The sequence below is a fragment of the Psittacula echo genome (assembly GCF_963264785.1).
Source record: "Psittacula echo genome assembly, chromosome: 2".
In the NCBI taxonomy this organism is placed as follows: domain Eukaryota; kingdom Metazoa; phylum Chordata; class Aves; order Psittaciformes; family Psittacidae; genus Psittacula; species Psittacula echo.
Window position 1 is genome coordinate 90,898,473 of NC_137737.1, and position 11,157 is coordinate 90,909,629.

Here is an 11,157-nt window from a genome sequence, read left to right on the forward strand (position 1 = left end):
CTTTTCTTTTAAGGTAAATGGTCTTGACAGATGGGGCAGGCATTCTTGTTAACTGTTCAAATGTGTAGTACCTGTGTATTTTGTTGACAGTCTCCATGAGTTTCAAACTGTAGCTTTCATATCTCAAGTTTTGTTTCAAGAGTGTTTGCCTGGTCCTAGAACTGTGAAAGTGAAATTGCCATCATTCTGTACAGTTTTACAACATGTAGCTTTCAAAACAAAAGATAATTTAAAAGCCTGTTTTAAAAATCCACTAGAAAAATTGCTCATGAAAGAGGCTTAAATTCATTTTCCAGTTACTGTTTTAGAGGAATCAATGTGTCATTCCTGTAATGAGTTTGATTCTGATACAAATTATTTGTTTTGGGGCTCCTATCCTCAAACTTTCTGCTTGAAACAGCTTTATCTTTTCTATGTAAGGGAAGTCAGATATAAAATTAACCCAGTCTGCACCATTAAGTTAAGTTCCTTAACTTTGCATTGGATTCCAGTACCAGTATTTAGAGATACTGTGCAATCCAGCATTTACTCAAAATTGAGTAGCATTGTTTTAATACAGCAGCTGAAAGAAAGTGGGAAATCACTGCATTGGTCTGAGAAGTCAGAATTACGTATGTGGTCTTTATAGAAAATACATATTTTTTTATCCCTGTTTATTTCAGTTCACAGAGGGAGGACAGAGATATTGAACACTACACAGACATTCACATGCGCATGTGTGTTAGAATTACCCAAGCCCAGATGACATGGTGTAGGAACAAGGAGAAAGCTGTTGCTATAATGGCTTGTGTGTTTATAGTGGCTGTGACCTCATGGGATTAAATGCACACCCAGATGTGCTACTCTGTGGAGGAAGGAGTGTCCACTGCTCAGATTTTGGTCTTAGCAAAGACTGCATACACAAAGGTGATTCCTTTGTCCCAGCAGGGTCCTACAGACCATTGGCACATCCTTGTGCTGTGCCTTTGGCACTGGGAGGACCAAAAAAGGAGTGCTCTGCAGTCTCCCATGGGCTCCCATTCTGGCAAGGATTTACGAGTGCTGGAATTTCTCTGATCACCTCTTCTTGGCCAAATGGTACTTTCTTTATTGCAGGAAAGAACAAGCTGAAGGTAATGTGGGAGAAACTGGCAGGAGATGAGCAGCTGATAAAAAGCAAGTGATGTCAGTATAAGTAGGAAATAAAGCTGCTGATATTCCCAGGTCACAGGGTGCTGGTATTGACATTTTCTGTATAAATAATGTTAGTATGGTATATACTTCTGGTACTTTTTCAACTGTAGTTCTGTAGAAAAAACTAATTTTACTTAATTTGTTTGCAGCTTACAAGAGATACAAACAGTTGTTTTCAATTCCAATTCTGCCAGTTTGCCATTCACTATGTCTGTGAGTCCATTTACACTGGCCTCTGTTTTCATTGTAGTTGCCATATTTTAAAGGTATGTTTCAAGGCTTTGAATTCTTGTCACAGGATTAATTTGAAAAAGTGGGGTATGTAATTTTTAAGTATTAAAAATATACATGTGGTTGAGTTGTACACTGCTAGCCATAAACTGATAAGATATGTATTTTGTTTGGTTTCTTTCTGTATTAATGTGGGGTTTCAGGCTTATCTCCTGATAGTAATTTACTCCTTATTTACATCGTCCTTCCTTTCTGTGAAAGATGATTATTTTCAGCATCTCAGTAAGAAATCAGCAGCAGTGAGTTGCTGGCTGACAAGATCACAGAGCTGTGATGGAAAGCGCTTCACTTGAGAGCAAGAAAAGACAGGGAAGTTACAGGGTTGCTTTTCCAGTTGCCTTACAAAAGAAGTGCAGTATCAAAAGCGGTCTCCTCTGGGGTTTTCCAGAGGAGCATCTCGATGTCACAGCTGCCAAAGAGAGCCCTCTGCTGCTACGAAGGAGTTTAGCAGAAGGATCTGTGAAGGCAGGAATTCGACTGCGCCTAGCTGCGAGTGTCAAATGTGTTTGGAGGGAAGGCTCCCTTAGAAGATGAACATAAATGTTTGACACGGAGCTGTTCTGAATTTATCTTACCCCAGCACTATGTCAAAAAATAATATATGTATGTATATGACTCTCTCTAGGCAGAATAGCACCACTTGGTTAGCATAATTGTAAGATTGGTTTGATCGCAGTTATTTTTAATCTGATGGGCTCGCAGAGTGATCCCTTTATTTTCCAGCACAGATTCCTAATGGGGAAAATGAATTTGTATTCCACAGAGCCCAGGCAGTCAAACATGGTCACACTTCCCTTCCGAGTCACTCTCCAACAGACAGCTCTGTGTGTTCATAAGCCTAAGTTACCTCCTTAGTGGGACATTTTAAAATTTCAGGTAGAATGTAAAGCCTGCATGTCCAAAACGCTTGTGTCAGATGGCTTACTTTCATTGTTAATGTATAGTCTGGCCTTGAAAACAGTGCTTACATGCAGGCTCAGTTGCTGGTCAGCTCTATGCTCTTGATGCTTTACCTATTAATAGTGGAATCACTTCTGACTAATGAAATTAAGTGTGAGAAATGATGGCAGCAGGGTTGCTTTTAGTAGTAACTTTTTACAGTGGAACTCACAGAAGTCCTGAAAATTAGAGGGTTTATGTCATAGGAGGTTTTCAAAGAAGGAGTTAAATCTACTTTTCTGCTTTACTGTTGGGACTATGTAAATTATGATCTGTGGAATATATAAAATTGGAAACTTTAACAATTTCAATTGCATGTTAAATATTACTTTAAAACCCCTATGTTCTTCACGCAGCCCAGCTTCTCTGGGCTGCATGAAACCAGTGTTACTTTTGTTCCCTATAACATAAGCCATCTGCAGTTGAAACACAAGATTTCATTACAGAATGCTACTTCATCCTTTTCCACTGCTCAGTTCCTCTCTATGTCACAGCCCCGTAAATTACACCTGGAGATGGTTGTGAGCTACAGAATTTCTTGTTAAGAGACTTATGCCATCTATGAAGTGTTAACAGAACTCAAAGCAAAGCTGCATGGCAATAATAATACATGGAGCTTTCTATGAGGCTAACCCAGACAAAGACCACATTTCAGTTGGCTCTGCTTCTTCAGAGAGATATATGATGAAATCCAAAATTTTACCTACAATTCCCATAAGAAAATCTCTACACATAATGTTTTAGTGTTTTTATCAAGTGTTTAGGCCTACTGGTATTAAGCAATGATATATGTATAATTAAACATAAGTATAACATATATAGATAATGACATAAAAACACAAATGCAGAAAAGGATTAAAATAAGAGAATATGAACAAGACTCTTTGAATTAAACTTTTGAGTTGCAAATTGCCATTGCTGGACATGTTGGCGTAAAGTCCAAGAAAATATGTTAAATGTAAATATATGAGAAGAGAGACTGAGTGTGCAAACTGGGTGTGGACAGGTAAAATAAAACAAAGATAACTTCAAAAGAAAGAGATGATGGAGCTGGCCTGTATTGCCTCTTATAATCTGCCCTTCCGGCTGTCCTTACTGTGTGGTTTACAGCTACCTGGAGTTCTCTTCATTCCAAATCAGCAACTAGCAGCTGTGTTACCTTTGCAGCTAGAACAGAAAGTTCTGTGAGTGCCACATCTTTGTAATAGGAATGACACTAATTCTGTGTCTTCTTGAGGAGGAGAATGGCATAGCTATTCTGCATTTCAAGTGGCTCATCCATGCAAGTGTAGACATACATGCCAAAAGCCATTGCAAATGCTAAAATAAATGGTGCCAGCCAGACTGATCTTTACTGTTTATTGAAACCTTTCAAGAAAAAGGTGGGGTAGTAGAAATCGGGAGTGCTATTTGCTCTTTAAAAAGCAACCCTAGGTCATTATATTCTCTGACAAAGCTACACTTAGGGAATTGCTGTCTTTAAAAACACTCCCAGTGTACTGTGAGTGCTATGTATCTGTGTAGATTTTGACCCAGCAGGAAAAGTCAAATTAATCAAGTTCATCATAAGCACACTGTATTCTAACAATATAGCAAATAGAATTCTAGATTTTGCGATTAACAAAGAATATCATACCCTCTGACCCAGAAAAACAACATTTAATTTCTTGGTTATGGGATCTCAGCAGGCTTTGCTTGTGACAAGAGTAGAAGTTATTTTATCTCTCTGTTATGTTTTTTTACCAAATGTTTTAAAAATTGCTTAAAGAACCTAAAAGGTCATTTGAAAGTCCTATTTTTACTGTCACTGCCTCCAAATTACATTCCATAACTCAGTTTAATGTGATCTGCAGCAAGCCAAGATTTTTACAAGCCAAGATATTATGTCTAGTCCAGTTAGAGACACGACAAAGTTCGGTGAGGAGGGGAGAGTGAAGATCTAGTTTAAGAAATGTAATTTTGCAATGCCTATAAAACATGGAAGGAAAATATCTCTCTGCATTCAATTTTGATGACTGAACATGTTCATGACCTTTACTAAGGTAGAGGAACCCTACCAAGCGCTTTATGAGGAAATAGACAAATGTCTGAGGACATCTGTTTAACAGCATGTCAAGACAAGGTTCACTAGGCTCCCAGAGTAGTCCCTGCTCCTGTAAATAACTTTCTCAACTTTCTCCTGGCTTCACCACCCACAAGCCTCTATAGTCCATAAGCCACTTCAGAGAATAGTGAGGTTGGAACTTGTTCTTGTGTTACTACTGATACTGCATCCGTCCACTGTATCTTCAGATGAGGAAATCTACTGTGAGTAATTTGCATACATTAGATATAAACTTTATATAGAAATCCTTTGTCAGGCCACATTCATCTCCATAAGTACAAAATATATTGAACTAGAAGTGGATTAATCTGTGTCAGACTAGCCTGTTGCATTGTAGGGGCAAGAAGTTACTCATTTGAGTCTGGACTGTGCTTCTGTCAGCTGTTACCCTTCCGGTTGCATGTTGATAGTGGACTGCTTTAATCTTTCCAGTAGTCATAGTACTTTGCAGTATTTGGCCCCACATGCTTAGTTCATACAAGTCAGCAGCCATCAGTGTTTATGTGAGCCATTCCGACACTGAAAAGATTCTTCGCGTCTTTGCTTTTTATTAACTGTTTTCTTGACAATCTTATTATGACTTCCAAAGTCCCACATTGTTTGGAGTTCTTTTCTCCTAACTGCTGGCCTTAAAAGCTTAGGTGGCTGGAGTATCTTAAATCCAAGTTATCTTTCTCTGTGTTAAAGGAGGGTTGAGGTAAGTCAGAATAATCAACAGAGGCTTGAAAAGAGATTGTTTTGTTTCATTACAGCTGCATTTGACCCAGCAATTCACAGAAAATTTTCATTCCTACTTATTTTGCAGTGGAACAAAAAGTACAAACCCAGGGCTGGCCTCCACTGCGTGAGTCAGACAGCAAACCCGGAACAGGGCACTTGTGCTGTCTACAGTTTTTCAGTCATCCAAGGGTTAATACACAAGGTCCTCAGATTAAGACTTTCGTATGTTTGATAGGTAGGCATCTGGAGATTCAGAAAGAAATCTTTCTTATGTAAAGACTCCTTTGTTTTCCTCCTTGTTTTTCCATGAAGATGGTTTCTACCGTGATATTTTAACTCCTGATTATGACTTCTGAATATAAACTCCTGTAATTTTCTTCAAAGAGATCTATATGTTATTGTAAATCCATTTGGCTTTTTCTAGTAAACCAGTAATCCTGTCAGTGAAGCTGATGGAGGAGTTTAAACAACTGTATTCTGCTTGGTGGAAGTTACAGAGGCACACATTTCACTTGTTGGAGTGTCAGCCCAGTTATTTGTGCAGTGGTAATTGTACTGACCTAAAGAAAGTTATTTCAGATTTACATTGTCATAAACAAAACCAGAATTTTGCTTATTCCAGTACATGACCAGTGTTAGCAGAGCGCCCCACTTCCTATTAAGTGTTTACAGACAGGAATAACAATTGCTTCTTCCCTCACTCTTCCTGACTTATTATCTGACAAGAAAAATAGCTTTGTTTTGCAGTGGCTATTGTGCTTACTTTGTGAATGTGAGTGATTGTGGTCTGAGAGAGTTTGGGATATGTCTAAAAGTAGTCATGAATACATTTGGTTTGGTAGCTCTGCAAAAGTGTCTAAAATGTAGGAATTTATTCTACATTCATTTTTCCAGTGCACTTTTTCCTTCAGTGGGAAGATGTAAGGTCACCTAGACAGTCATCCTGTGAAAATTTGGTCTCCTGTGTGAGTATTTTTTAACATGATTTTACTGTCTGGTGGCCAAACTAGCTATGTTTGGCCGCATGTGATAGAGAGTACAGAAAAAACATGTTCCTGGGAGAGGCAGTGCAGGCAGCTAAGGGTGTGCACTGCACAGGAAAATTATTGCTGTTAGTAAGACAGAAATATTTCTATTTCAGCTTTCTTGGATTTGTTCTTTCATTCCTGATATAATTCATTTTGATACAGAAATAAGCATTGGGTGATTCACTGAGACCTTAAGACCATAAGGTATTTCATAGCTCATGTCTAGAAATTAACTTTTGTCACCGTGGACATTTGGATGTCAAATTTGAGAAATATAAAAGGGTGTCAGCAATGAGGTCTGACTCAGAAGTGCGTGTTGGGTATTCTGCATCATGGAGACCAGAGCATTTATTGAAGTGCATTGCCTTCTGGTAGTAGTTTTTTAGTCTTTCTTAATCTTAGTTTATCAGTTGCATTTAACGTTGTACTGCTTTAAGCTAAGCATTGTTAAATTTGGAAGATGTTGTTGATCAGTATTGTAGGAAAAAGAGATGTCATAAAAGGCTGCCTTTCAGACTCTGAGTGGTGGTTAATAAGTATGCAAATACAGTAGAAGAAAAGAGTGAGCCTTGAAGAAAAAGTAAGGTTTTGATAAGGGAGGAACAATTATACTTGTGTCACTCCCAGCTCATTTGATTAACCTCAGTAACTGTTGAAAGTGGTTTGACTGTCAAACATAGATCACATTTGTCCTACCTGCATGGTTTCAAATGTTCAACTACACCATGTTTTCCTTTTCTCTTATCCTCTTGTTTTCTAAACTGATCCATTCTCTCCTCTCCTTCTTGCTGGACCCTTGAGAGTGACCACCCAGTTTCAGTTACATGGACTTGAATATCTCAATAAGTTGGAGGTCTTAATTGTGCTGGATGATAGCAGTGCAAGAAGTCCTTAACCACTGTTTGCAGATGATTTCTCAAAGAGTTTCCTCTAAACTTCATTATTAGGGAGGTTGGAACTAGATGATCTTTATCTAGATGATCTCTAGATGATATTTTGTTCAACATAAGTTTATTGTTTATGCTTTGCATGCAGCTTAAACTTCTGACTGTGTATTTTGCACTTGAGAAACATCAGTGTGTGGAGTGAACACCCCATTTGTGTCTTGAACTAGAGCCCATCCACCTGAAAATCATGGCACTAGTAAAACGAGGAAGACACTAATGCTTATTGTGTGCAGTCACATAGTCACTTGTTTCTGAATAAAAAAGGCAATCGCAAATTTAAAAGGTTTTGTGTCGGGGCTGGTGTTCAGAACACTTCACAGAGAAAATTAAGGAACAAGATTATAGACTAGATCTATCATCTAAATTCAACTAAAATGCTGCAGACTGCTAATGACACAGATGAGGTACATGGGACTAGGACAGGGCAACCTTACAGAAGAAAGGGGAGCATGTATGAAGATAGTAGTGTTAACGATTTGAATTGACTATAAAATTAGTCACATTTTTAATCTTTTAACTTTTAGAGTTGGGTTTTTTTAGGCCTTTGAAGGGTCACATAGAGTTTAATAGTGATAAATTCAGTTGAGCCCTATAAAGATTCAAAAGCTCTTTTAAAAATCTATATGAAACTGTAAAATAATAGAGCAAATGATACCTCCTATGCACTGAAAATCAACTGATACAACTTCAGAAGAAAAAAAAGAAATCTTAAAATGCTGTGGTATATTTTCTTTAATGTTTTGGTTGATTAAATGTCAAACGACAAATGTCTTTTCTCCTGAGTGGAGTTGCTGGGTACTTGTTGCTCCCATGAATTTGACATAGGTCATTGCTCAGTGTTTCTGAACTCAAAGCCCTGAGTACATAGCAACTTTTGATTTGACTCAGCTTGCATGTTAACAGAGGGCTTTTTTTTTCCATCTGAAAGACTTGCATAAAAATCACTTCTAATTGTTTGCATTTTCTGTGTTTTTTGGTTTTGTTCTTTTTGCCTGCTTTTGGAACTTATGACTATCCAGTGAGAAGGACACTAAAGAGCGGACTAACACCAGAAGAAGCCAAAGCACTGGGCCTCATCAGCACCTCTGAGATGCAGGTTTGACGTCCCGGAGGTGGTGACGGGAAGAGCCGTTCATCTGAAGCACACAGGCTGACAGCTCTTCAGTGTGGCATTGACCTGCCAGCCTCCTCTGCTGCTCCCAACATCCCATCCTCTGTTTGTTCGATTTTAATAAGCAACAAGAAGCAAAACCCCACAGCCAGGGCAGAAGAAGGGTATGCCGCAGCGCAGCACAACATCTGGACAGTAACTGAGGAAGCATTTGAGTGAAAGGTGAAAGTAGGTGAAAGTATATGGCGGCTTCTTCTCGTGATGTGTTGGTGTGGGTAGGAGGGGGCTCCCTCCAAGTTATCTGTCATTATGTGAGCTGTGTTTATGTTGGCTTACCTTGCGCCCTGTTTTAGTCATTGTAAATGTATGGCATTTTGTCAATGCAACAAACAGTCCTTAAAGAGGCAAAATAAGTCCTGTTACAGCAACCCTGATTTTCCTGAAGCAGATTCATTAAGCAAAGATGCACAGTCTGTGCAACCCTGTGGTTTGTTGGGTTTTTTATTATTTTGCCACCAAAGAATGTAAAAATGTATGTGTACCTTTGTATATGTACAGAATGAATGTGTGGACGTATATGTGCGAGTATCTATACACATACAGTCGTGGTGTGAAATCATGTTCTTGCTGAAGCTAGCTGGACTATGATTTTTCACTCTGGGGCCTTACTGTTCCACCTGAACAGGAGGAAAAGGATGTCTTTTCATAGGAATTCAGTGTTATTCAGTGGGATTCACCCTGTGGGGCAGGAGATGGCAAAGTTTAGGATCCTGAATTCATATGTATTAATACGCACTCATACTGTACGTAGCAGCATGCACACAAAGGAGAGGACATGGTATGCCTCCCTCCTGTTGAGCTATGGCTGTACTGTGCATTTGTACAGTTTCAAAGAGACATATGCCAACAATTTTACATACTTGATAAATGCATTCAGATGCTAAGATCAAGAAGTTTTGTTCACTTGCCTGTGCCCTTCATGCTGCTTTTCTCTGCTGCAAGACAACGTGGTGGTGATTTTATTTCTAATTAACGGATCTGAATATGAAATGGCCCTGCTAAAAGCCTGCTGTGTTTTTGCTGTTCTTTATTTCTGTGACTATTGTTGATGCAAGGGGAGAGCGTACCACAGTGAACACTCCTATATGTTTGCCCTTATCTCGCTGTTTTGTAACTGACTTTTATAACTGCCCTCAGCATGTGTGTTTGAAGAACTTTTAGTCAACTCATCGGCCTTTAAGTGAAGGGACATACACAGCAGTGAAAGTGAATTGAACACAGTCACCCTAGCCAGTGTTGAAGCATTTTGAAGAGAACTGCAAACAACGATAATATAAAAGGGAACTTTTAAAGCCAAAGTCTGTATATGGGCAATTGATCCTCAAGGGTGCACAAGATTCTCTTTCCATTGCCTTAGCCTCCAAGATTAAGGGTATGTCTGCACAGCAGTAATAGCTGACGCTTCCTCCAAGCTAGTTAACTAGGGAACTGCGGCAGTTTAGTCCTGGTAACAGGGTTTGATTTTGGCTGCAAAACTCACTTGAAAAGTAGGGTTGTTTAATAGCCTATGCTGGGCTCCTAATGCCATAGCTGTGTTACTTCTGGCACCCAAGCTAGGTCAGATACTTCAAGTTATTCAGCTCTCATTAAAGAGAGGAAAATCAGTGAAGGTTGTTCAGGATAGTTAAACCAAACACTATAAACCTTTGAAACCTCGGTCATCCATCACATCACATTAATCATAACATCCAAGTGATGAGAGACCCAGGTAGCTGAAAACACTGCAATGAGATTTGTGGTTGAACATCCTGTCTGTGCTGTCCATTTTTTTGATCATAACATTTCATTCTTTATCTGCCGATGCCTCGGATCTTCACATGTCAAAGTCCATGGAGTAAAAAGTCACTGATGAATAAAGATTCTTAAGGACAGCAATGAGTTTGATGTGGTTTTCCCCTCAACTTGTTAAAAAGTCGATTTTACAGGTAGGCAGAAGGCAGTAGTTGTGTAATTAATAAAATGTGTTGTGTATTTGAAAGCTATGGAAAGGAGGAAGCTGGTTAAGATACAGAAGGAAGTGGCATATAATAAATTTCACTGTAAAATAAGCAAGACTGAGGAGCATCTGGGTTTTAAAGTGGATCTTTATGTGCTGCTCACCATTACGGACTCTTTAAATCTCTCTTAAGGAGAGGGTGCTTAGGACAAAGAAATGAAGGTTATGGGGGTTTGTGGAGGTCTTTGAAGTCTGAAATGACAGGTAGATACCCTGAATGTAGTGATTATGTTAAACTGTGATACTTGCTGAATGATAAAAGAAGCAAAAAAGGCAACAAAACACATCCATGCTGACAGAGGTCCTATATTTGATTGGAAGGAGAAAATCAAACACATTTTTAAAACTGAATATTTTAAATATGCTGAATGTGCAAAGTGGGTGGCTCTTGGTGACCACTTGCTAACAGGAAACAAATTTGTGTTTCATTAGTACAGTATCAGTGTTTGAAATATACCATACAGCGTATAACATAGCTGATGAATTACTAACAGTTGGGCATATGTATTTTCCAAGAATTGTGCAAAAATTTTGCAAAACTTCTCATGCTCCTTATGGAGAAGAAAATGCAATTTGGGGAATGGGGTTAGAATAAGTTCAGGAAAAAAAATAACAGCTGGTTTCTTTGCTATTCTCTGGATGCAAGTGTCTCACATCTGAAGCATATTCTTCTTTGTCTATTTTTCCATTATGTTTGGTTTTCTATTGCTGCTCTCTATATGTGAAATTGATACCTATTTTTCTGAAAAGTAACTTGATCTTGTTTTTGCAGTAGTGTACAGCTCAGA

The 11,157-nt window shown here is 38.7% G+C and overlaps 1 protein-coding gene across 3 annotated transcripts in view; it reads left to right on the forward strand.

The window, feature by feature from the left end:
- FHOD3 (formin homology 2 domain containing 3) overlaps nucleotides 1–8,304 on the forward strand; it is a gene marked incomplete at both ends in the record, with an annotated part of 373,934 nt that extends 365,630 nt beyond the window's left edge. For all 3 annotated transcript variants that reach the window (XM_080639441.1, XM_080639442.1, XM_080639443.1), the window contains one exon: nucleotides 8,222–8,304. In XM_080639441.1, the coding sequence (XP_080495567.1) occupies nucleotides 8,222–8,304 (83 nt within the window). The remainder of the gene's footprint in view (nucleotides 1–8,221) is intronic.
- Between the last annotated feature and the right edge of the window lie 2,853 nt (nucleotides 8,305–11,157).